The sequence below is a fragment of the Muscardinus avellanarius genome (assembly GCF_963383645.1).
Source record: "Muscardinus avellanarius genome assembly, chromosome: 12".
In the NCBI taxonomy this organism is placed as follows: Eukaryota; Metazoa; Chordata; class Mammalia; order Rodentia; family Gliridae; genus Muscardinus; species Muscardinus avellanarius.
In genome coordinates this window covers 12,544,543-12,570,333 of record NC_137798.1, presented here as the reverse complement: position 1 = coordinate 12,570,333, position 25,791 = coordinate 12,544,543, and the positions used below count along the sequence as shown (strand labels likewise).

The window sequence follows — 25,791 nt, the reverse complement described above, 5'->3', positions numbered from 1 at the left end:
AGTATTTGGGAGGATGAGTCAGGAGGATTATAGGTTTGAGGCCAACCTCAGAAACTTAAAGGGGGCTTCAGCAATTTAGTGAGACCCTGTTTCAAAATAGGGCTGGTGGCATAGCTTAGAGGTAGAATGCCTCTGGGTTCATCCCAGTAAAACACACACACACACACACACACACACACACACACACACACACACTCAGAGACGACACAAAAAACTGTGTGTGTATGTGTGAATGTGTTTTAATAAAAATTTTCTATAAATTTTCTAATCTATGAAATCTATTTTTTCCTAGACATTCTAGGCCAAACACATGCCTGTTTTCTCCTTGACGGCCTACAAATATTTTGCATGAGAACTAAGAAGGCTGTCCTTTCATTATTGGCCCTATTTACATTCTTGTTGTCTTCATGGGCAGCCGGTCAAGGATGATGGGCCTGACCGGGTCCTTGCTTTGTTTTCCAGCCCTTCTCCGCCCGAGGCCCTCATCACCAATGGCGTGCTGGTGGTAACTGCCCTTCTGAGTCCCGTAGCTCTGGAAGCCACATCTGGCTGCTGTTCACTGGGCCCAGCTTCGGGCCTTGTCCCATCTTGAGCCCCGGGGGAGTCAGACTGATGAGCCAGACAAGTGGGAGCGGGGAGGGGGCGGCAGTCTGGGCTCCTGCCTTCAGGGAGGAGGTGCCTGGGGCCTTGCTCTGGCCCAGCACCCCACACCCCAAAAAGATCATCTCAACTAGGATCCTCTCAATAAAAGAGCCCACTAAAGATAGCCCCATCCTTCCTGGTCCTGTTCCCCACAAATCCAACAATACCTCTGCAAGCATAATTTTGGAATTAATATTTCCATGATTCACCTGATGGTACACACATTCTAATTAAATGTATCCGATATCTCAAGGTTCAGGGAGACCTCTCCCTCAATAAGTGGAGTCTTTGGGAACTGTGGCAAAAGAATTTAGCCGTCTCTGCTTCTTATTGGAGAATAAGAACCTCCTATCTCATTGGAGGTTCTCAGTTCAAAGCCCAGAACTGAATCTCCCCTCAGGTCAGATCCTGACTTGCCCACAGTAAACTGTGGTCACTAAGAACATGACCCTTAGTAAACTGTGGTCACTAAGAACGTGACCCTTAGTAAACTGTGGTCAAGCACCCTAGAGTTTATAGCTCCATTCCCAAGCACCCTCTCTCCCAGTGGGTGGCATGCCTGGACTGGGTTCAGAAATGTCGGCAGCTGTCCCGGTGACCCCTTTGCTTTTTACAGTCTCGCCAAGTCTCCTGCCTGGAGGTTCACTCAGAGTCCAGGAGGCAGAGGAAGAGTGAGAAAAGTGAGTGTTTAGCCGCCCGGCCTGCTGGGGAGGAGGAGAGGCTGCCCCAGCATCTGGCCCTGGCTCAGACTCCTCAGAATCATGCTCTCTCCCGGGCACTGACAACCCCAGGGTCCCTCTAGCCAACTCACACTTCGCAGAAAGTTCCAGCATTTTATAGCTAGAGAGGCCCAGTACCTCTCCCCATCCCACGCCTCCTGCCCTTGCAGGATCTTGTCCCAGGAGAAGAGATCAGTGCGGCCCCCCGACAGGGGAGGGAGGAAGGCACAAGGGGGCCTCTGACCCCACACTGGCAGCACTGAGGGCCCGCTTTCTCAAACTCTGAGGACAGGCGACCTTAGGAGACCCTCGGCAAAGCAGAACCCAATTGAAGGAGTCCCGAGGACTTACAGGGTTTTCTGGGGACCGCATTTGTCAGATCTCCCAGAAGTCTTGATAAATGCAGATTCCAAGGCCCTGGCCCAGAATGAGGCTCTCCCAGGTTCCTGTCCACCTCCAGATGGTGTGTGTGTGTGTGTGTGTGTGTGTGTGTGTGTGTGTGCGCGCGCGCGCTTCCTGGGGCGCCTCACCTCTTGTCTTCTCTCTTTGGTGAAAGATCTCTTGGTGATGGTCACAGAATCTTTCGAGAACACCCAGCGCATCTCACCCTGCCGGGAGCCCAGCTGCCCAAACCCCGTCTGCTTCCACTACCCCAAGTACTTCCAGCCCCAGCTGTGCGTGGAGGCGCCCAAGAATTGCTGGAGCTGTGGGGTACAAGGCGGCCCCTGAGGGGGCGGGCGGGCAGCTGCGGAGGAGCCCCTGCCCCTCACAGAGCCGTCCCCCCCTTCCAGCTTTGCTGCTGCGCGCGCAGGAGCGGCCCTGTCTGCCAGCCCCTCGACTGCCTTTCGGATGGCCAGGCGGTGGCCCTGCCCGTGGTGAGGGTCAGGGCAGGGTTGGGGCCCTGGGGCTGCTGCGGCTTGGAGATGGAGGGCCAAGGGCGCGCGGAGAAGGTGGCAGGCGGGGCTCAGGCAGGACAGGGGGTCTCGTGGGCTCTTGGACCTGGCGGGGAGGCATACACGCAAAAGAGAAAAGTGGGGTGTGTTGGGGGGGTGCGCTGTGTGCGCGTGTTCACATGCGCGAGCAGAGCGTGCTGAGCTGGTCCAGGGCCGGCGGGATCACACGGCTCTGCTTGGTCATCCTGACAAGCTCTTCATCTTTGCTCCTCAGACTGAGAACTGTGAGCTGCACATGAAGTCCACGCCCTGGTAAAGCGCTTCCCTCGGTCCTTTCTCCTAACATACATACATGATGGTAGATGTGCGTGGTACCTCACTGCGGCGCGTTGCGTCTCCCTGGCGGTTTATTTATTTATTTTTTTTTTGGTGGTACTGGAGATGTAACCCAAGGGCTTTTCTACCTCCAGGCTCTACTCTCAGACCTATTTTATACTTTATTTGGAAACAGGATCTCACTAAGTTGCTGAGAGCCTCACTAAGTAGCTGAGGCTGGCTTCGAACCTGTGCGATCCTCCTGTCTCAGCCTCCCAAGTACAAGCGTGCCCCACCACGCCCGGCTTCCCTGTGGTTTATGATGAGTTGCTCTCATGGGTTTAGTGAACACTCGTGTATCTTCTTTGGAGACACGGCATTTGCCCATGTGTTAGGTGGGCTCTTTGTCTTGCTATAGTGACGTTGTCAGTGTTATTTGTAAGTATGATTTGCAAATATTTGTTCCTATTCTGTGGGCGCTGTTTCATACTTTTTTTTTCTTGTGTATGGGGCTGGTGGGAGGGGGGCTAGAGATTGAATCCAGGGCTTCTCACATAATAGGCAAGTGAATCCCCAGCCTTTATTTATTTATTTATTTATTTATATTTTTTGGTGGTACTGGGGTTCTTGGAAGCCCTTCTACCTCCAGGCTACACTCCCAGACGTATTTTTACATTTTCATTTTGGAAACAGGGTCTCCTAAGCCAGCGCGCGTAGCTGGCTTCGAACCTGCGCGATCCTCCTGTCTCTGCCTCCCAAGCGCGGGGATTACAAGCGTGCGCCACCACGCCCGGCTATTTATTTATTTTTTTAATTTTGAGACAAGGCCTCACTAAGTTGCTTAGGCTGGCCTTGAACTTGCGATCCTCCTGCCTAGCCTCTTGAGTAGCTGGGATTATAGGCCTGTATCACCACTCTTTTCACATTCTTGAAGGTATCCTTTAAAAACAATTCAATGGGGGAAAGAAGAGTGTTTTTCAACAAATGATGCGGGGACAACTGGATATCCACATGAAAGAGAGTGAAATTGGATCCCTCAGGCTACATATAAAAATTAACCACAGACCTAGATATGAGAGCCAAAACCATAAAAGTCTTAGGGATTAAGTCTGTGTGAATCCATGAGACGGTTCAGGTGAAATACTCAGTAATCAATCTGGTGAGAGGGACGCTCAGCACATACTCACCAATGTCATTGTGGCTGTTAAATTCTTATTTATTCCCTGTGGAGGCCAGTGAAAGTTCTTTCCTTGGGCTTCATCTGCATCCCCAGATCCCACCGGGGATGGGGCCCAGAGGAGACAGGATGGGAGAGCTCAGCCCTGCCCCTGTTAGTGAAACAGCTTTGCTGGTTCTGGGCCGGACACTGTCAAGATCCATTCACTTGGAATTGGGAGCTGGGCCTCAGAGGATGCAAGGGGTATCCTGAGGATGCCCGCAAGTATAGTGGGCAAAGGGAGGGTGCTTCGGTGAGGATACGCACTTGTGCAAGGCACAGAAGTCAGGCTGGACTGGCCTTTTCCACAAGGAAGCTTGAAGTGAGTAGAATAGGTCAGGTAGGGTCTCAGATGGCGGGACCACAGCCTGGACTTGTCCAGGGCAGGGGAGTGTTAAAAGGAGGGCAAGCGCTGAGCATGTCCAGGCGGCTCCTGCCCCACCTGCCTGGGGACCCATGTGGATCACCCAGCGATGCAAAGGTTTTGTCGGCTGTGCAAACAGAGAAAAATTATGCGTCTGTGAGCAGGAAGAGCTTAGCCAAGAATTTTCCGTGTGAATGGGGAGCTTGTTGATCGGGCTCAGTAGAATCCATGCTGAAAGCCGGGCGTGGTGGCGCACGCTGTAATCCCAGCATTCGGGAGGCTGAGACAGGAGGATCGCGGTTAGAAGACAGCCTCAGCTACTTAGTGAGGGCCTTTGCAACTCAGTGAGACCCTGTTTCAAAATAAAGAATAGAAAAATAGAACTGGGGGCATAGCTTAGAGGTAGAATGCCCCCTGGGTTCTATCCCTAGTACCGCAAAAAAAATAAAATAAATAAAATAAAATTTAAAAAAGACTCCACGCTGTAGAGCCTTGTCCAGGGGTATTTGCCAAGAGGAGCCGGGTGCGCTTTCACCTACACCTGGTCTTGGGCTGTAGGGGGAGCCGGGGGAAGCTTTTTGAGCTTTCCAGATTCTCTTGAGGATGTGGAGGGTTCACAGAGTCCTCGGTAGAAGTACCAGCAGTGATCTTTTGAGGGGAACAGCTTACAGTGGGCCAGCTGAGGCTTTACATTTGTTCACTCGTGAAGTGCTAAAGACAGCGCTGGGAATTAAGCCCCATTTTACAGATGAGAAAGCAGGGATTCCAAGGTCACACAAGTGGGACATGGCAGAGCTAGGCCTCAAGCCTGGGTCCGACTGACTCTAAAGGCCCCTGAAGGTGGAGGCTGCGGTGCGCTCAGCCAGGGGCCTCTCTCCCGCAGCCCCGACACGCTGGACGTGCGGCTGGGCTTCAGCCTGTGCCCTGCGGAGCTGGAGTTCCTGCAGAAGCGGAAGGTGGTGGCGGCCGAGGCGCTGAAACAGGTGCTGCAACTGGAGGAGGACCTGCTGGAGGACGAGGTGGGTGAGCAGGGGCCGGGCTCAGGGCACTGTGGGCCCAGCGGCCTTCCAGCCCCGCGCCTCACCAGTTACCCTGGCCCTTCCCTGCCCCAGGACGGCTGTGGCACCCCGCCCTTCTCTCCTTCATGGCTGCTTCTCTGGCTAAGGTTCTGGTGCAGGAGGATGTCAGTTGTATATTCACCAGGGAAGGGGGACCTCAGAGTGGAGAGAGAAGAAAGGGGGCCCAGCAGCCCCATGCACTTCCAGTGCGCCGGATTCCAAAATGACTGAGCACACCTCCCCGACACAGCAGCAAAACTGTGTCCTCTCCTTGGCAGGATACATTGGAATCTACCTCTCTGTGCACTCCACAAACCCTTCCCCTGAAGCCCTGGGGCCCTTTATTCTTTAGTTCCCTGTCCTCTCAGCTGGATCCAAGGAGCTGGGTGCAGTGGCGTATACCCGGAATCCTAGCACTTAGGAGGCTGAGACAGGAGGATTACAAATTTGAGGCCAGCCACAGCAATTTAGTGAGACTCTGTTTCAAAATAAGAAATAAAAAGGGCTGGGGGTGCAGTTGGAGATAGAATGCCCCTGGGTTAAATTCCTAGTGCCAAAAGGAAAAAAAAAAAAAAAAGTACCCAAGGAGGGCTTATGATTGGGCCTCAGCCAACTCAAGGATCTTCCAGTCCCCATTCAGATGAAAACGGAGTTTTGGCCAAAGTTCCCTTCTTCCTCTCATCTTTAGGGAAACATGCCAAGGGTGTCCTTAGCCAGAAGTGGCCCCTTAGTCAGGTGTGGTGGGCACGCTTGTAATCCCAGCATTCAGGAGGCTGAGACAGGAGGATTGTGGTTCGTGAACAGCCTCAGCTACTTAGTGAGGCCCTCTGCAACTCAGTGAGACCCTGTTTCAAAATAAAGAATCAAAAATAGGGCTGGGGGTGTAGCTCGGAGGTAGAATGCCCCTGGGTTTCATCCCAGACCCGAAAAAAAAAAAAAAAAAAAAAGCGGCCCTTGCCCCTTCTTGGGTCAGAAGTGCATTCCTGCCTACTCCGAGCATTATGGTATAGGTTAAACATGTGCCTTTACGGACACTAACGCCATATAGAAGTCTGTTTGTCACTATTAAGGAATCATGCCCACCACCCTGGTCCCAGTTTTATCATCTGGTAGCTGAGGGCTCTCCATGATTTAGCCCTTGTTAGGTGGCAGAGCCCTTTACTGGTACCACCACTGGGCTTGGAGCTCAGGGCTGATTCTAGATCTGCAGGTGCCCCCACCCTCTAGCTGCTCTCCCTCCTCCAGGGGTCCTCCCAAGCTGCCATCTGTCGCTCCATGTCTTCTCCTGCCTGGCTTGCCCCGGGAGCCACCCCAGCAGTCTGCCTCTGTGCCCACAGGTCCCGCTGATAGCCATCATGGCCACTGGGGGTGGCGCGAGATCCATGACCTCCATGTACGGCCACCTCCTGGGGCTCCAGAAGCTGAACCTCCTGGACTGTGCCTGTTACATCACTGGCCTGTCGGGGGCCACCTGGTAAGGTGCTGGGGCCACTGCCTAGCGGAGCCCAGAGTGAGCAGCAGACAGGCCGGCCGGGGGTCTCTGGTGAAGCTCTGCCCCCCACCCCCAAGGACAAGTGACCCAGGAGAAGCTGCATGATGTGCGCAGTGTGGCCTTGGGCGTGCGCTTACCTCTCAGCCTCTGTCTGTACTTGCAAAGTAGGTTTCTGTACCTCTTGGGGCCATGGCGAGAGGCTCTCCAGGTACTAAGTATACCAAGCTACTTATACATTGGCCATTACTGGAAGTTCTCTTTCCTGGGGCTGTAGCAGGGGCCTAGGAACTTGGTGACTAATGATGACTGAGCCCTGGTACCCCTCCCTTCCTGAAGGGGAGATGCAGCCGCCCTTTTCCTGGGCTCTGCCTGGGTGGGTGGAGCCCAGAGACTCTGGATTCCCACACCCAGACCCCGCACCTAATTCTCTGCCCTGTCCAACTCCTTCGGGCAGCCTGAGAAGGCCCTGCCACCAGGCCCCCACCTCCCCACTCTCTGCCAGGGAGCTAGGGGAGCAACCACTGGGGCATCCCAATAGAAGGACAGGCAGGGTCGGCACACCCATAGCAGGCATAGTGTCTGAGGCCCACAGTACTGTCAGGGGCCTGCAAAAAAAAAAAAAAAAAGTGGGTTTTTGTTATTTTGTTTTGTGGCACTAGGAATTGAATCTAGAGACAGTCTACCTCCAAACTCAGCCCTATTTTACTTTTTGTTTTGAAACAAGGTCTCACTAAGTTGCTGAGGCTGGTCTTGAAACTATGATCTTTCTATCTCAGCCTCCCAAGTACTGGGATTACAGGCATGCTCCACCATGCCTGGCTAAAAAATGTGTTATTATTTTTTTAAATCCAAAGGAAAAAATCAACTAGATTAAAGAAAATGGCTTAGTAAATAACATTAATATGTTTTATGTTTGTCTTTATACAACACAGCCATAATATTTGCTTTTCAATGTTTATTATAGTGGAAGGATCCCACCACAGTTATCATGGGCCTCCAGTTTAGGATGGTTGGGAACTTGCGACCACCCAGGCCCTTTCAGCCAGGAATTTTATTCTGTCAGTGACTGGTGGGCCTCCAGGTCCCATGCTGCACCTTCTATCCTGAGCCGCTGGCAACTCTTATTTGAGCAAGTGGATATGAACTGGCCCTGGGAAAACCAAGAGCTCCTGGCACTAGGCCTTCTTGTCAGGGGTCAGAGGCTTCTGTAGGAGGGGCGCTAACAGTTATCTGTGTTGCCTCTGTATCAAGCACAGTTGCCCCTCAATATTTGAGGAGGACAGGTTCCAGAACCCTCCTCCCCAGAATACAAAAATCTGCCCTTATTTAAAATGGTGTAGTAGCCGGGCGTGGTGGCACACACTTGTAATCCCAGCATTCAAGAAGCTGAAACCAGAGGATCATGGTTTGTGGACAGTCTCAGTTACTTAGCGAGGCCCTTCGCAACTCAGTGAGACCCTGTTTCAAAAATAAAAAGACTAAAAAATAAGGCTGGGGGTGTAGCTTGGAGGTACAGTGCCCCTGGGTTCCATCCCCAGTACACAACACACACACACACACACACACACACACACACACACACACACACGGCGTAGTATTCATACATGACCTACACAATCATTCAGAATACTTTAAATCATCTCTGGATTGCTTATAAATATAATTGCTTATACTAGAAATCATTGTTAGGTTTTCTTATTTAGGGAATAATGAAAAGGGAGGGGAAGTTCATACAGGTTCAGTACATAAGCATTTCTTTTTCAAATATTTCTGACCCACAGTTGGTTGGCTCTGCAGATGAGGACCATGCATGTAAGGACCAACCATAATTTTCTCAGCATTATTTTGCCATTGTAGAAAGTAATTTGCCCAGGGTCACTCAGCTAAGGAGAAGTAGACCTGAAATTTGAACCCAGGCCAGGGCCCATGTTCTTAATCTCCACAAGAAATAGCCATTAAATAGTATTAGAATAGCTCCTGGGTATTAGGCTAAAAAGATATCTTGCTTCCAGCAGGGCCAAGGGACATCTGTGTCCTCCTGGCATATGGTGGGCCAGGCAGGAAACAGGGAAGACCTCAGGCCTCGCCAGAGTGAGGTGGGAGTGTGGAGGGCCTCTGGTCTGAGAAAAGCATGGGAAATACTTTTTTCTGTTCTTTTTTTTTGGTGGTACTCGGGTTCCTGGAAACCCTTCTACCTCTGGGCTACACTCCCAGACCTATTTTATATTTTTATTTGGAAACAGGGTCTCTTAAGCCAGCGAGGGTGGCTTCGAACCTGCGCGATCCTCCTGTCTCTGCCTCCCAAGCACGGGGATTACAAGCATGCACCACCACGCCCAGCTGGGAAATACTCTTTGAAACAACATTATTAGCCATGCTTGTAATCCCAGTACTTAGGAGGCTGAGACAGGAGAATCTGGGTTCGTGGCCAGCCTCAGCTACTTAGTGAGGCCCACTGCAACTCAGTGAGACCTGTTAAAAATAAAGAATAAAAAATAGGACTGGGTACTGTGGGTGTAGCTTGGAGGTCAAATGTCCCTGGGTTTCATCCCCAGTACCACACACACACACACACACACACACACACACACACACACAATCTTTAACTCAGCCAAATATGCTATCCCCGGCAGGTAGTAGGTATTTGAGAAACAGTAGCAAATGTGATTATGAGCAATAATGTTCCCCCTCCCCACCACCACCAGGCCCTGCCCCTTTTCCCTCAGACTCCCCAGCCAGCATGTCGAAGATTCCCAGTGGCCTGATGGAGCCAGGGTGATCAGATCGGGGCTGGGCAGCTCCTTCAGCTATGCCTGTTTCTCTCCAGGACCATGGCTACCTTGTACCGTGACCCTGAGTGGTCCTGCAAGAACCTGGAACCTGCTATCTTCGAGGCCCGGAGACACGCGGTCAAAGACAAATTGCCCTCCCTGTTCCCAGAGCAGCTCTGCAGATTCCGGGAGGAGCTCCGGCAGCGCAGCCAGGAAGGCTACAGGGTCACTTTCACTGACTTCTGGGGCCTGCTGATCGAGGCCTGCCTCGGGGACGAGGTAGGCGGCCCGCTTCTCCCGTGCTGGCGGATGTCTGGCTTCCTTCGTCAGCGCTTTCACCTCCCCTTTGGTTAGGTTAGAGCTGCAGGCACGGCCTTGGGCCGGACCCTCATGTTGGGGGCAGCTTGGGCACACTACTGCGGAGAGGCAGCTTGAATTCTGAAAGCCATGTCAAGACACCTGGGGGATAAAATGGGGCTGGCAAGGATCCTTCCTGCCCTGAGAACTAATCATCTGAGTGCTCGAGAAGAGAGCCAGCCTGAGTTAGGATCTGTGGGCTATGGTGAAAGAGGGCAAGAATCCCCAGGGATGCTGTGACCCAGAACGTCGGGCCGAGCTCAGCTAACACCGGACTCTTCAGGGAGCACGGCTGTTGCTTGACCCCAAAGCAGAGCTTCCACTTAGCCTCCATCTAGGCCCCCAGCGACTGGTCCCAAGCTGACTGAGGACTTCTGAATTCATATCAGAACTTGCCAGGAAGAGGAGGGGAGCACATTATCTTCTAGAAAATGAGACATTTGGGGCACCCAAGGATGGTGGACTCTCATCTTCTGTGTTCACTTGCCCCTTCTATCTGTGTTTCAACTAAACTATGCATGCCGGGAACTATACTGGCTACTGGGGATTCAGAAAGGAATCTCATGTGGCTTCCAACCCAGAGCTGCTACTCCCTCCACCTGCCACTTTGAAGGCCCTTCATCCAGCCCCACCTTGTGATGGAGTGGGGCAGGCAGCGGCTGGAGGCACTGGCTTGCCTTCGGGGAGGAGGGGGTTAGACGTCTGGCCCTGAAGGGGGATTACATCACTAAGTGGTAGTTAATACGTTAACAATGAGATTTTTAGCAAGAGTAACCCATGTGATAGGGAGGAAAACACCAAGATTTTCTAGGGCAGAGGTCTGAGCATGTTGAGGGTTCTGTGTGGAGAAGATTCAAGATGCCCAGGAAAGCCAGGCTGGGATTGCTGTGGGGCTTCTCACCCCGGCCAAGGAGGAGCCCCTTTGACAATGAGAGTAGACTGGGCTATTCTCTGAATCTGCAGGACGGTCAGCTCCCTGGGCCCACTTGTGACAGACACCCTGTTTTCCTTCAAAGGAGGCCCAGACGCCACTGGGCCACGCAAGTTTGTGATCTCACATGGGTTCTGGAGCTCCTACATTCAGGGGAACCAGGAACTGTCACCCAGCTGGCAGCTGCTTGGCTCCGGCTCAGAACCTGGGCTGCTAGGACCTCCACTCTGCCTCATCTGCACTGGGTGGTTCACGCCAAGAGGTGGCCTGAGCTGATCTGCTATTCTGATTACTCAACACAACGCTCAGGGGACTCAGAGGGGCTTGGCTATCAGGTTTTCAAGCCTTTTTTTTTTTTAAGGGAGGGCACTTTTTCCTCCCAAATTTTATGAGAGTCCAATATTCCAAGCCAACAAAACAAAACAGAATCCCGGAGCGGCTCCGGTTCCAGTGATGTGGAAGGTGGTGGCATGGAGAGGGACTGTGGTGGCCCTCCTGTTATTCTTCTCTGGCCCCAAGACTGGTGGAGGCGTGTGAGGAGCAGCCCAGCCCCGCCGTGTCTGCTGTCGGGCTGGTGGGCGTGAGAGCGGTCGAGGGGTGCATTCTCTGGGTGGATTGATGCGCAGGTTTGACTGGCCTCAGCTGTGTCCTACACAGCAGACACATGAGCTCAGAAGCCACTTCCCAGCGAGATCCAGATTGTCCCCCGATCCTACACAGCCCCTGGGACTGCTCAGCAGCTGCATAGTCTCCTTAACCATGTCTCTCCCCCACAGAAAAGCGAATGCACGCTGTCAGAGCAGCGCACTGCTCTGTGCCGGGGCCAGAACCCCCTGCCCATCTACCTCACCATCAACGTCAAGGATGATGTGAGCAACCAGGACTTCCGAGGTGACTGGGGGCTGGTGACTGAGGAGGGAGGGGTCCCTTGGCTGGCAAAGGCACCCAGCACCGCTAAGGTCTCCCCACACCTACCCCGTGCCAATCTCCACATCAAAAACAGTGTGCCCTCAGCTAAAGAAATCGACTTTGCTGTCCACTCTCCCGCCCATGCGTGTGGCCGGAGGGCAGGTCCCCTCGCTTACTGGGCTGCCATTTGATGAGACAGGGGAGAAGCAAAGCCTTGCAGGGAAGGGATTCTAGGCGCTCTTAAGCTGCCTAGAGGGAAGGACTGTGCCCTGCGAAGGAGACCTGCCCTGCGTCAGGTTCAGTTTGGGTTCCTGTTTCTTCGGCTCTGGGGAGCAAAAATAAAAAGGGATATTTGAGTACCCCCTCGATACTCGGTTACCCCCTGGATACTTGGGTACCAGGAAAAAAGAGGGAGGAAGGAAAGAAGGGAGGGAGGAAGAGAGGGAAAGAGAGGAAGAGAGAGCTGCAAAACTATTTTGCCCAACCTGCAGGAGCAGGTAATGGGCGCCCCCTTGTGCTGTGTGGGGGAACTGCAGCCTGCCTCCCTGTCCCTGGGTCCCCAAGGCCTTGCAGCCAGCTGGCTGACAGGCAGGCTGGGCTGGGCTGGGCAGACTTGGCTCCCTGGCCCGGGACTGACCCGCTGTCCTGCTGCTTTGTGTACAGAGTGGTGCGAGTTCTCCCCCTACGAGGTGGGCCTGCAGAAGTACGGGGCGTCCATCCCCACTGAGCTCTTCGGCTCTGAGTTCTTCATGGGGCGCCTGATGAAGAGGATCCCCGAGTCTCGGATATGCTACATGCTAGGTGACTCCTGGCCGGGGGCTAGTTGGTTAAATGTCCTGTTCTCTCTGAGCTGGACACCCTGCCCCATGCTGGGCAGGCCCTGCCTTTGAATGACGAGTGACCGGGAGAATCTTGTCTCAGTTCTGGGCTGCCTTGGTCAGCCCTTGAGCGTGTGACCTTCCTATCACTTGCCAGCATTGCCTTATCACAGGACAGGCTCCTGAACCTACGCCCAGACCAGCCTCCAGGACTGCCTGATAGCCCGCCGTCCCTTTTAGGCCCGGAAGCACCCAACAGGGGCCCCACGCCACTGGGGACGTAAGAGTAAGCCTCCCTGGGTCTGCTCTGCAGCACGCTGGGTGTGGCAGGCGGAGACCCTGTAACTCCCAAGCCTCCCGGGTGGCTCCAGGCAGCAATGAGTCTGCTCTGGGGACAGCCCAGTCCAGGGAGCCAAGGGCCAGACAGGACCTCAGGCAAGGGCAGGAGGGATAGGGGGGCTGGCCCAGCTCCCCACCCTAGGCTCCCTGGCCCCTCAGAAGCCAGGGCTACTGAGTGCGGGGCCTGGCTGTGACCGCCACTTAGCCCTTCCCTTCAGAGTCTCAGCTGCACCCACCTAAGAGCAGCCTCGGGAAACAGACCCATCTTTACAGCATCAACAGTTATGCCCCTTATGTAAACCTGCTCGATGCCTGCACTCCTCCCGCCTATTCCAAGCCGCCCCATTTCAGAAGGTCAGCTCAGATCCCGTGTCTTCTGTGACACCCACCCAGGGGCGCCCAGCCCACGGTGACCGCTCCTTCCTCTCAACAACTGTGCCACTGAGCGTGTGGTTCCAACAGCTGCAGTTAAAACACTTCGACTGGAGTTCTTGGTTCTTCCTTTATTGGCCATGTGCAGTTGGCTAAATTACCTATCTCTGGGCCTCTGCTTTCTCATCTGTGAATTGGGCTTATGAGTAAAACCTGCCTTGTAGAGAATCCATTGGTTATCTCGTCTGTATGAGAAATTTAATACAAGTATTATTAGTATTGTTACACTTTATTATTTATTTATTTATTTTGCGGTATTGGGGATGGAACCCAGGGGCATTTGACCTCTAAGCTACACCCCCAGCCCTATTTTTTATTCTTTATTTTGAATCGGGGTCTCACTGAGTTGCAAAGGGCTTTGCTAAATAGCTGAGGCTGTCAGTGAAGTGCGATCCTCCTGTCTCAGCCTCCCAAATGCTAAGATTACAATACCTGGCTAGTAATGTTACACTTTAAAGATGGTAACAGATAGCATTGGCCCTATCAAGGGCCAGGATGCCCTGTTGTAGATGCTTCAGTTGAATGTGGAATCTGGACTTGGGCACAAAGCCCGTGCTTGTCAGCAGTAAGCCCCTGTGAGACTGTGCCTCAGACTCCTTCCCACCTTCTGTCTGCACTGAGAGGAGAGCTGAGGGCCCGGGCCACCCGCCACTTCATTGGAGCAGGAAGTGGACACTGCCCGCCTGGCCTGGAGCCCGGGCTGCGGGCGAACCTCTCACCGCTGCCCTGCTTCCCCAGGTCTGTGGAGCAGCATCTTCTCTCTGAACCTGCTGGATGCCTGGAATCTGTCCCACACCTCAGAGGAGTTTTTCTACAGGTGGACGAGGAGTAAAACGCATGACATTGGTGAATGGCCCTCTGGCTCCCCTCATGGCTGGGTACGGGGGGCGTGGACTATAAACCGAGAACCATCTGTCTGCATAGCACCACGGCCCGCAGACGGGGAAGGCTCCCCTTCCTGTTATCTGCCGTCGGCTCCTGCCCCTCCTCAGCCTGGGCGTCTTCCCTGCCTCCTGCACCCAGGAGAGTGGTTGAGGGTAGGGGTCTGCGAGCAGAGTTAAAGGTCGCTCTTTGAACTTGCCGTCTCTCTGGTCCTCCCCGCTGCTTCTGCTCCAGGCCCCTTCCCCGGGCCTTGTGAGTTGGGCCAGGAAGGTGGGCGCTGCACTCACGGGGCTTCCCCTACTCTGGTGACTGGCCTTCCATTCCCTCCCCCTCTAGAGGATGAGCCGCTCCTGCCCGAAATCCCAAAATGTGACGCCAACGTCCTGGAGACCACGGTAGCCATTCCAGGGTCGTGGCTGTCCAACATGTTCCGAGACATCCTCACCCACCGGCCCTTTGTGTCTGAGTTCCACAACTTCCTGTCCGGGCTGCAGCTGCACACCGACTACCTCCAGAACAGCCAGTTCTGCATGTGGAAAGGTAGCCCACCGGGGCGCTCCCTGGGCCTGGCTCGGGTTGGAGGGGGAGATGCGACGTCCAGGCTCCGTGGAGAAACTCAAGAAGGACCCTCTGGTTGTGTCCCCAGCTATGTCGTCCTGCATGGAGTGTGGGTTACCAGCAGGGGGCAGCGTGGGTATTTAATGACTTGACCTTAGAACTCCAGGGATCTGCACGGACATCCCCAAAAGCAGGAGCTGGCCCATAGTAGAGACTGGGAAGCCTGGCCCTTACTCTTCACGGTTGTACTCTGGGACACCTTGTAATGCGAGTGGTTCTCCATGGCATGGCTTAGCTCAGGAACTCCTACGGGGTGAGTAGCAGAGCCAGGCCTTCAACTGTGCTCTCCTACTTCTCATGAAGCCCCTACTTTCGCCGCTAAAGCTAAGGTTGACTGTTTTAATCAACATTCTTGTTGCTGTGATGCAAACACCTGAAACACAAAACTTAGAGGAAGAATTTATTTGGGGGGCTCACAGATCTGGAGATTTCAGTCCATGATAGACCAGTTTCCAAGCAGGAGCCAGGGCTGCAGGTCCTCAGGGCGTCGTGGTGTGGAGCAGAGAGAGAAGGTGACAGCGGTGCTTAACCCTTGGTTGCAGGGAAGGAGTCCCTGGTCACGCCCCCAAGGGCCCACACCAGCCGTGTTCTGCATCCGAACACGGCTGCTCAGCTTAATACATGAGCTTTGTGGGGAACATTTTAAATTCAAACCATAACATTAATTTTCCACATTCTTTGGTATTTTATTTGGCCACAGTGTACACTGGCTGCTTGAACCCTGCCTAATCTCTGTCCCTGTGTTTTGGGACAGAAGGGTAGCTGGCTCTGGGCCCAGGGGTAGCCCTAATTTATAGGATGGTCTTAGGCTGTGTCAGATTGGGTTTTCCTCGCATAACCAACACTGCTAAAACCCCCAAATCAGGCTGTTGTGCGTCAGCCCACCCAGAGCAGTGTGGGACCCAGCAGTGCCCTGGTAAAAAGGGAGAAGGCTGGAGGCCCGGGCTGAGGGGAGGCTCCAGGCACCTCGCCCATGGCCGACACCAGGAACCAGATGTATTGGTAACTGGAAGGCTTGGCTTTCAGACACGGTGCTAGACAACTTCCCAAACCAGCTGACAGAGTTTGCCAAACACTTGTGCCTGCTGGACACCGCGTTCTTCGTCAACTCCAGCTACGCGCCCCTCCTCAGGCCGGAGAGAAAGGCCGACCTCATCATCCACCTCAATTACTGCGCCGGGTCCCAGACGAAGGCAAGTGCCGCTCCACCAGAGCCTCGGCGCCGGGACGAGGGGGACTCTCCTGGCCGGCTTCGAGGCGGCATCTGAGAAACTGCAGCCGCCGGGCATGACCCGAGGCCAGGGACCCGGGCTTACAGAAACCCGCTTTCCAAACTCCATTTTATTCTCGCCTTTGAGTCTTTGCCATACTTGGCCATTCTTCAGCTAAAAGAGAAAAAAAGAAAGAAAATCTTAATAGACCATTCCCTTTTGAACTTATGTATCACTTAAAAAGCTGATAATGTCATATTTTCAAGATAATCACATTGCCCCCTCTCTAGGGACTGTGGCCCTCCATGTGACTACACAAAAAAAAAACAGGACTAGTGCCTTTCTTTCTTTCTTTCTTTCTTTCTTTCTTTCTTTCTTTCTTTCTTTCTTTCTTTCTTTCTTTCTTGTGGTACTAGGGATGAGACCCAGGGGCCTTCGACCTCCAGGATATACTCCCAGACCTATTTAGAAACGGGGTCTCACTAAGTAGCTGAGGCTGGCTTCAAACCTGCGGTATCCTCCTGTCTCAGCCTCCAAAGTACTGGGATTACAAGTGTGCACCGCCAAGCCCAGCATTTTTATTTAATTTTTAAAAGCTCTGGCCCTTTCAGGGGAAGGTACTGTTTTTGGTATCAACCTTGCTGAGGTAACCTTGGCTTTGGCAAAGAAGAAAAGGCCCCTCCCACCCAAGAGCTGACAGCGGCATCTCCTATTCCTTTAAGTCATTCAGCAGTTACTGAGCCAGGCGTGGAGGCTCACGCTTGTAATCCGTACTTGGGACTGTTCTGATATAGTCCTGTCCTGAAGCCAGGGAAAGGGGAGAATAGACAGATGACCGGGATGACAACAGTGATCTTGACCTAAGTGTATAAATAAGGAACTGTATTCCCTAACTAAGACCTGGTCCTTATGCCAACTCTTTGAGGTAGAGGGCACAGCGACCATTAGCCCCATGTGATAGTTGAGAAAACAGGCACAGAGAGGGCAAGTGGCTTGCTAGAGGCCACACAGTAAATGGGACAGGGGACAGGTGCAGAACTAAGGGGATTCTGACACCAAGTCCAGAGCTCTTTCTGATGCATCTCTTTTTCTTTTCTTTCTTTTTTTTTTTTTTTGTGATTCTGGGGATTGAACCCAGGGGTATTCTATCTCTGAGCTGCACACACCCCTAGCCCTTTTTTATTCTTTATTGTTGAAACTGGGTCTCGCTAGATGACTGCAAGTCTAAGTAGCTGAGTCTGGTCTTGAACCCGCGTATTTCCTGTCTCGGCATGCGGCACCATGCCTGGCTGCATCTCATTTTCAAAGGGACTTTTTCAGAGTGTAGTCCCGTGACACTGTCAATTCCAAAATCCATGCCTGTCCCCAGAAGTGTGGCCAGCCACGGCTGAGTGGCCCAGCTCCAGTCACAGGAGGTCTGTGTTCAGTGGGCCACACCTGAGAAAGGTGCTTGCAGCCGGACCGCACTGACCCAGTGCCTCAGGCCCTGTGTCCTGACCTGCCTTATTTCTAAAAATACCACAAATGCTCAAAGCAGCTGGGGGCTGGAGTTGTTGGCTGGGAAACGGGGAGGCTGGGTTCAAGAACACATGTGTCTTATCTCAAACATGTCTTCCTGCGATATTCCAGCCTCTGAAACAAACCTGTGAGTACTGTACCACGCAGAAGATCCCCTTCCCCAGCTATGAGATCCAGGAGGACGATGAGCATCTCAGGGAGTGCTACCTGATGGAGCAGCCCCAGGAGCCCGACGCCCCCATCGTGGCCTTCTTCCCGCTCATCAACGACTCCTTCCAGAAGTACAAGGCACCAGGTGAGCTGCCTGCGCTCAGACCCACGGGCCGCCCATGGAGAGCTCCCATCTCAAGGCTTGTGTGGCTTCTAATAGCATTGAGGAAAGCCAGCCAACCTTGGCTTTGGCAAAGAAGAAAAGGGCCCCTCCCACAAGAGCTGACCAACATCTCCTACACTTTTAGTCATTCAACAGTTACTGAGCTGGGCGTGGTGGCGCACGCTTGTATAATCCATACTTGGGAGACTGAGACACGAGAATTGCAGGTTCGCGGCCAGCCTCAACTACTTAGTGAGGCCCTCCACAACTTAGTGAGACCCTGTTTCAAAATAAAGAATACAGAATAGGGTTGTGGGTGTAGCTCAGAGGTAGAATGCCCCTGGGTTCCATCCCCAGCATCACACACACACACACACACACACACACACACACACACACACAACCAACCAAAAAACCAAATAACAGTTATTGATATCCAACTGTGTTTTAGTATTGGGGCAACCTTAAACTGAATAAGCTGTGCCCCTACTCTGAGGGGCTCAGAGGGGTGTGTGTGTGTGCGCGTGTGTGTTTTCATGCAGGCGTGTCTGTCCACATGTAAAGGGTGGGCTAGGGGAGAGAGATGGAAGCTAGTCCTTATAAGCCAACATAATGAGGGTCTACACTGAGTCCTTCTGCTGCCCCCAGGTGTGGAGCGGAGCCCCGAGGAGCTGGAGCTGGGCCAAGTTGACATTTATGGTCCCGATTCTCCCTACGCCACCAAGGAGCTGACGTACACGGAGGAAGCCTTTGACAAGCTGGTGAAGCTCTCAGAGTACAACATCCTGAACAACAGGGACAAGCTCCTTCAGGCTGTGAGGATGGCAGTGGAAAAGAAGAAACGCCTGAAAAACCAGTGTCCCTCCTAAGCCCTGGGAGCCCCAGCCCTCCGCGTCTGCTTCACTGTGGAGGCTGACTGGCCCTCAAAGCTGGCCCGGCTCTCTGGCCAGGAGTGCAGGCAGGCTGGCTTGGGCTTTCTAGCAAAAGTTAAACTTTTAAAAAGGGGAGAAAGACGAAGGAAAATAACACGGAGCCGCGTGGGGGTTTGACACTACTGGAATTTCATCCGCCTCTCCCCTGTGGGGAAGGAAGTCTGAGGACCACGGGCTCTCACATCTCTCCAGCTTCCAGCGTGGAGAGCGCAGGTGGGGCCTGAGAAAGGGGCTGGTTCCCAGCAAGAAACCTCGGACCCAGGTGGAGGCCCCTCCTTCCACACCCTCTTCCTCCTCCCGTGGCAGGCCTAGGGGAAATACACAGGAGGACTGAGCAGCACTCTGGGTTTCTCTGGGAAACCCATTTGTAAAGTTGAGGACAATTGCATTCTTATTATATTTATCAGCAATAATTTTTTGTGATTTTTGCTTTTATGAGTCGGGGTATTACTAGGTAGCCTGAGGCTAGGAGGTCTGGATGGAGTGCTGGAGACATCCTGGTCTTTGCCACGCACAGCCAATCAGGTGACCTTATCAGCGGCGCTGCCCTAGCCACCCAGAGCCTGGGCTGGGGATGCACGTGGTCCCCACCAGGCAGCCATACCTGAGGACCCGGCTCCCATGAACAGTTCCGGGAGGAGTGACTGGGCCGCAGTCAAGGCTCCAGGTGGCCACTGGTGCTCACTGACAATCTCCCCAGGAGCCCCTCAGCTCCCGGCTCCCTATCCCTCCTGCTTCCAGGAGGTTATTTATTTCTAAGTGCAATTTTTCTTATTTATCATGTAAACTCCACAGCCAGGAATCCTAGTTCTTGGAGAGTGACTCACAGAGCAGCTAGCCGGGATCAGCTCTGAAAGGCTAGGTTAGCCCTCTGAGGAAGAACTCTTCCTCAGAGATGGCTTCCCAACACTGGGAAGGCCTCTAGGACTCAAGAGATACTGGAACCCTGTATCCAGGTCTCTCTCCCTGCAGGCCCAGATTTCGCTGGAGAAGGGTATAACCTGAGCCTCTGTGAGCCAGCGCTGATAGTGATCTGAAAGGCAGAAAGGCCTGTGGTCCGTGAAGCCCGGCCAGCTCTCGGTGCTCCCTAAGCATGTTGGGCAAGGAGTGGGGACGGGTGCCCAGAGTTTAGAAAAACTGGGCTCCCATTTGCATCCTTGTTCTCGGGGTGTGGTGAGGAACTGGTTATAAATGCAGCGTCCCAGGCCCCACCAGCAGCACGGAGTGGAAGCTGCATTGTAAGGAGAGTCCGGCCCCTCCCACCCCAGGTGATTCTGTGCCTGTTGACCTGGGAAAGTGATTTATCCCAGTCTCTTGGAAAGTGTGGAACCCTCTACTCCCTCGAACTGCTGATAAGCTGGGCTTCTGGGCCTGCAAAACTGGTCCCCACCAGGTGACACTAACCTGGGTTCTCACCCTTCTCTACACCCCACTTTTCCCTTCTAGCTGCAGGCAACAGGCTCTGCACTTACCGGAATGAGCCCAGCACAGACCTGTTTGTCTGTCGTAAGGTGAAGGTGGCCATGCCTTGGGTTCATCAGAACACGGAAAATGAAGGTTATAAAATCATTGTAATCATTGTATTCTAGCCGGGCGTGGTGGTGCACTCTTGTAATCCCTGCGCTTGGGAGCCTGAGACAGGAGGATCGCACGGGTTCGAAGCCAGCCTCAGTTACTGAGTGAGGCTGTCAGCAACTTAGTGAGACCCTGTTTCCAAATAAAGTACAAAATAGTTCTGGGAGTATAGCCCAGAGGTAGAAAGCCCCTGGGTTCCACCTCCAGTACCACAAAGGGGAAAAAAAAAATATCATTGTATTCTTTGAATACAGAATAAAATGGCCGTGTGGGCACATGTTGATTGGCTGCTTTCATTATGTGAGGCTGCAACGTGTGCTTAACTCCTGCCCTGGCTTCCATAATCCCCCCTCCCCGCTGGAGGTGGGAGCATCAGGCCGTGGGAAGCATAGATGGCTTTGTTTCCTAATGCTGGGCCCCACACTTCCTGTGGTAAGGCCTCTCTGTTTATGGGGCTCCAACAGCTAATGGGGCAGCATCTCAGACTGACCCAGACTGCTTCAAGGTCAGATGTTTTTCGGGAAAACTTAATGTAGAAGAAGAAAAGACAGCTGGCATCAACTGAACACCTACACCTACTTTATGTGAACAGTGCCTGCATTCCAGGAACTTAGATTGAGGAGAAAAATATGAAAAGTATTTTTCCCCTAGCATTGGCGATTGAACCTATGGGTGTTTTATCACTGAGCTACATCCCAGCCTTTTTTTTTTTTTACTTTGAGACAGGCTCTTGGTAAGTTGCAGAGACTAGCCTCATTTTTGCAATCTTCCTGCCAGGATCCTCGGGTCTCAGCCTCCCAAATTCTGGGATTACAAGTGTGCGCCACCACGCCCAGCTTCTTATTGTTAAGTTTAAAAGGCTCATTATATATGATGGATACAAGGCTTTTTATCAGGTATGTGATTGGCAAATATGTTCTCCAAGTCTGTGCTTATCTCCATTCTCATAATGGTCAGATGTTCTTAATTTTGATAAACTCCAATTTATCAATTCTTATCTTTTTATGGGTTGTACTTTTGTGGTTATCTAGGAAATCTTGCCCTAACCCAAAGTCACAAACATTTTCTCCAAGAAGTTTTATCCTTTTAAGTTTCACATTTAGATCTAGGATCCATTTTGAGCTAATTTTTGCATATGGTATGAGGTATGACTCAAAATTCATATTTTTGTATACAGATACCTTATTGTTCTAGCTCTATTTGTATTTTGTTTTGGTGCTGCGGATGGAACTCAGGGCCTCTCGAATGCTAAGCATGCATTCAACCACTGAGCTGTACCTGAGCCCTTCTACCACTATTTGTTTAAAAGACTGTCTTTTATCCACTGAATCAGCTTTGTGCTTTGTCAAAAATCAATTGACCATATGTGTAGGTCTATCTCTGGATTCTCTTTGTTCAGTTGATACACAAATATGGATCACTTAATGATGAGGATATGTTCTGAGAAATGTGTCGCTAGGATTGTGTGAACATCATAGACTGTACTTAACATGAACTATGAAATTATCTTATGGGAAATTAGATTATAATAATGAGGATATGTAGTAATGAGGGTGATGACTAAAGCTTCAATTTTACAAAAGTCAAATAAAGCCAGGCGTCGTGGTGCACATTTGTAATCCCAGTACTTGGGAGGCGGAGACAGGAGGATTGTGGGTTTGCGGCTAGCCTCAGCTACTTAGTGGGGCCCTCTGGAACTTAGTGAGACCTTGTTTCAAAATAAAGAATAAAGAGTAGGGCTGAGAGTTTAGGTCAGAGGTAGAACAGCCCTGAGTTCACGCCTCATTACCAAAAAAAAAAAAAAAAAAAAGTCACATAAAGAAAACTGAAAGTGACGGGCCAGGGACTGATCCAGAATTTAGTGCAGAAAGCCTGGAAAAGTAGAAGAAATATCTACCCAAACAGACTGAAGTCCAAGATTTCCCTCCTTCAATTTTTGTGGATTATGTCAGTGAGCCTAGATGTCTTTGCCTGTAAAATGGGTTAATGATAACCTGCTAGCGGGAAGAAAGAAAAACCTGTCCATCAACTTTCTGAATGTACATCCAAAGGCTCGGAGTGAGTGAGTAAACGTTCCAGGAGACCGAGTCGCCTCCGGAGGCTCCTTCTTGGCAGCTCAGATTTGCCCGGAAGCCGACGCCACCTGGCCAGAGGTGGGGCCCCAGCACCCGAAGGCGGCCCAGGGATGACGCCGGAGCCACGGGGTCCTGGTGACACACTCCCGCGGCCCATCCCTCTAAGCAGATTCGGTCATCAATAATACATTAAGAGCCACCTCCCCATTGGCTGACGCCGCCGCCCTGGCTGGCAGCGGCCCAATGAGGAAGGACCTGAGGGAGCTCTTTTGAATAATGAACGCCCGCCCGTGACGTGGCGGCCGGGGATTGGCTGCGGCTGCGCCAGGCGGGGCCGCGCTGGGGCGGCGGCGAGCGCTGCGGGCGACTGGGTGCGAGGCGCGGAGGGTCGGGCCGAGAGCGGTCGCCGCGGAGCGCGGACGGACAGACGGACGGACGGGCGGGCGGCAGGATGTTCAGCTGGATGGGGCGGCAGGCGGGCGGGCGCGAGCGCGCGGGCGGCGCGGACGCCGTGCAGACCGTGACCGGCGGCCTGCGCTCGCTCTACCTGCGCAAGGTGCTGCCGCTGGAGGAGGCGTACCGCTTCCACGAGTTCCACTCGCCCGCGCTGGAGGATGCCGACTTCGACAACAAACCCATGATCCTGCTGGTGGGCCAGTACAGCACCGGCAAGACCACCTTCATCAGGTAGCCTGGGCGGCCCCGCCCCGCGCCCCTGCGCCCCTCGGCCTCCGCCTGGCTGGGGGACCCCGCGCGGCACCCCGGGGTCCCCAGCCCCGCGGCTGGGCGCGGCCGCCTCGGCCAGCTCACAGGCATTCCTCTGGCTGGCTGCGTCCGATCACCCCGGCCGGGGGCCCAGGGAAGGCAGGGGACGAGGCTGGAACGTCCAGGGCTGGGAATGGGGGCCGAGGCGTGGAGGCGTGGGGCTAGGACAGGCCGTGGAGTCCCGGTTGGAGAGCTAAGACCCTGCCACAGTGCCAGGCCCACTGCGGTAGCGAATGAATGGATCGTGGCCGCAGAGGGCGCTGCCCACCCGCAGCGTCCCCCCAGGCCCCGCAGGCCGCCCCTGGCCACAGCGCCGCCGGCCTGCAGCCTCGCTGCTCGTCGCCTTCCAGGCCCTAAGAAATTAGCTGTGCGTAGCAGCTGCGGGACCAGCCCGTGAACTCAAGGGAGTGTCATGTTACTATTTGTTAGTTTCCATTTCTTAGGTGGGTCATTCCCTCCTCTCTCACCCTTGACAACTGAAAATATTTGTCACGCTCGCTGTGCCTCCGGAAGCGATTGCTGTGCTTGCCCTGCGGTTCAAATCACATAGCTTCCTCTGATGTGACTTTTGAGGAGAGGCAATATCCATCGGAATAGACTGCTTTTTACATCCGTTTTATTTCTAAAGCAGCCAGCATCTTAAAGCTCTCTTTGAAAAGGAGAAGGAGACTTGTTTTTTAGGTTAAATTAAGGCCCATCATTTTAGGTCTAGGATTTGGGAAAGTCTAACAGTCTTCTCATCATGTGATGATCAACAGGTGTTCAGAAAACTTCATCTATATTTGGATGCGTGCCATGTCTGCTAAATAGCAACCTCGTTTTCTCCACTCCAGTGACCTAAATAGTTCCGACAAAAAGACTAGTTGTCACTACAGGAAACATGTTAAATCCAGGCCCACTGTGAATGAATTCAGCAATGTATATGTACACTGTGCGTTGCAATGTAGTTCTAGACAGCAAATTGCATATGAAGGAAGACGATAGAAAACAATGTTGTTTTACTTGGTGCTCATTAGTAAGCTGAAATAGTATCAGATGTATCCCAGACACTCAGAAAAAAACTATAGTTATATTTCAGTAACTGGTTTCTTGAAAGATGACAAACAGATGGCACATTTGAACTGGGATGATAAGATATCACAACCAGCTGGGCATGGTGATGCACACCTGTTATCCCATTACTTGGGAGGCTGAGAAAGAAGGATCAGTTTTAAGTTCAGCCTCAGCAACCTAGCAAGACCATGTTCCAAAATAAAAACAAAATAAACAGGGCGGGAAGTGTAGCGCCAAGATAGAATGCCTCTGGGTTCAATCTGCAGTAACAAAAATAATAAATATAAATATTTATAAGTAATAAAATAAATATAAAATATTACAACCAAGTGGCAATAAAGAGAATGGAAAGAGGATTTTTTTTCCTTTTTCTTTTTTGAAGCATGCAGTGAATAAGAGCAGAACATGGTTGTAGTTTAGTGGTGGCGTGTTCACAGCACCCCAGGCCTTTGCTCCCGCTGGTCTCGAGGGCCTTGTCCTATTAGCGTGCCCCTCCCTACCTGATGTACCAACCCGGACGCAGTGCAGCCTCCTGCTTCCATAGCCTAGTAGTAATAAGCAGGCCTGAGATAGGAAATTCAGTTCAAAGGATCCGTATCCCCCTTACTGTTTCATTATAGTCACATTTTTCTCTGTTTTATTATTTGGGAGAAGCTCTGTGGAATGGATAAGCATAGTTTTCTTTTTTTTCTTTTCTTTTTTTTTTGGTGGTACTGGGGTTCCTGGAAGCCCTTCTACCTCCGGGCTACACTCCCAGACCTATTTTTTACATTTTTATTTGGAAACAGGGTCTCCTAAGCCAGCGGCTGGCTTCGAAGCTGCGCGATCCTCCTGTCTCTGCCTCCCAAGCCTGGGGATTACAAGCTGCGCCACCACGCCCAGCGGAAAAGCATAGTTTTAAGAAGCATTCTTAAACCGGGCGTGGTTGCCCACGCTTGTAATCCCAACACTTGGGAGGCTAAGACAGGAGGATCACGGTTTGTGGCCAGCCTCAGATATTTAGTGAGGCCCTTTGCAACTCAGTAAGACCTTGATTCAAAATAAAGAATAAAATAATAGGGCTGGGGTGTAGCTTGAAGGTAGAATGCCCCTGGGTTCCATCCTCAGACCCGCAAAAACCAGAAATGAAGCTGTCTTAGCCTGACTCCTAGCAACTCCGTCCATACTGACATTTTAGGAACAGGCGCTGGAGCCATGTGCGGGCCTGGGGGAGGGAGGCCCAGCCTAATGAGAAGTCACTGTTCTGATGCCTTCCTTGGGCTAAGTGGCTTTGTCATTTAAAGGGGCACAAAGTGGACCTGTGAGATTAGAAGGAGCGTGGTGTGCGCAGGAGGCTCGGGGAGCTCACAGGAGATGCTGAGTTTTATTTTTGATTTATTCATCTATTTTTGGTTCCGTGGGTTGAATCCAGGGTCTCATTACATTGCTCAGGGTCTCATTAAACTGCTAGATTGGCCTTGAACCTGTGTTTTTCCTGTTTCAGCCTCCGAGTACTGGGATTAGAGGTGCGTGCCACCGCATGTGGTATGAATTTTATTTTAGAGCGGAGGGCTGGGAGTGTAGCTCAGTGGTAGAGTATTTGCCAGGCATGTA

The 25,791-nt window shown here is 52.4% G+C and overlaps 2 protein-coding genes across 5 annotated transcripts in view; both read left to right on the top strand.

Moving 5' to 3' along the window:
• Positions 1-18,667, top strand: part of PLA2G4E (phospholipase A2 group IVE) — a gene marked incomplete at both ends in the record, with an annotated part of 69,101 nt that extends 50,434 nt beyond the window's left edge. For 2 of the 4 annotated variants that reach the window (XM_080708222.1, XM_080708221.1), the window contains 15 exons: positions 463-505; positions 1,259-1,322; positions 1,918-2,072; positions 2,153-2,236; positions 2,529-2,566; positions 5,033-5,168; positions 6,545-6,681; positions 9,527-9,749; positions 11,535-11,649; positions 12,331-12,468; positions 13,995-14,102; positions 14,475-14,678; positions 15,783-15,949; positions 17,597-17,780; positions 18,447-18,667. In XM_080708222.1, the coding sequence (XP_080564348.1) occupies positions 463-505; positions 1,259-1,322; positions 1,918-2,072; positions 2,153-2,236; positions 2,529-2,566; positions 5,033-5,168; positions 6,545-6,681; positions 9,527-9,749; positions 11,535-11,649; positions 12,331-12,468; positions 13,995-14,102; positions 14,475-14,678; positions 15,783-15,949; positions 17,597-17,780; positions 18,447-18,667 (2,017 nt within the window). Of the gene's footprint in view, positions 1-462; positions 506-1,258; positions 1,329-1,917; positions 2,073-2,152; positions 2,237-2,528; positions 2,567-5,032; positions 5,169-6,544; positions 6,682-9,526; positions 9,750-11,534; positions 11,650-12,330; positions 12,469-13,994; positions 14,103-14,474; positions 14,679-15,782; positions 15,950-17,596; positions 17,781-18,446 lie in introns of all 4 variants that reach the window. The other 2 variants (XM_080708219.1, XM_080708220.1) reach the window with 1 other exon arrangement.
• A 4,164-nt stretch (positions 18,668-22,831) lies between these two features.
• Positions 22,832-25,791, top strand: part of EHD4 (EH domain containing 4) — a gene marked incomplete at both ends in the record, with an annotated part of 73,393 nt that continues 70,433 nt past the window's right edge. The window contains one exon of the mRNA XM_080708053.1: positions 22,832-23,067. Within this exon, the coding sequence (XP_080564179.1) occupies positions 22,832-23,067 (236 nt within the window). The remainder of the gene's footprint in view (positions 23,068-25,791) is intronic.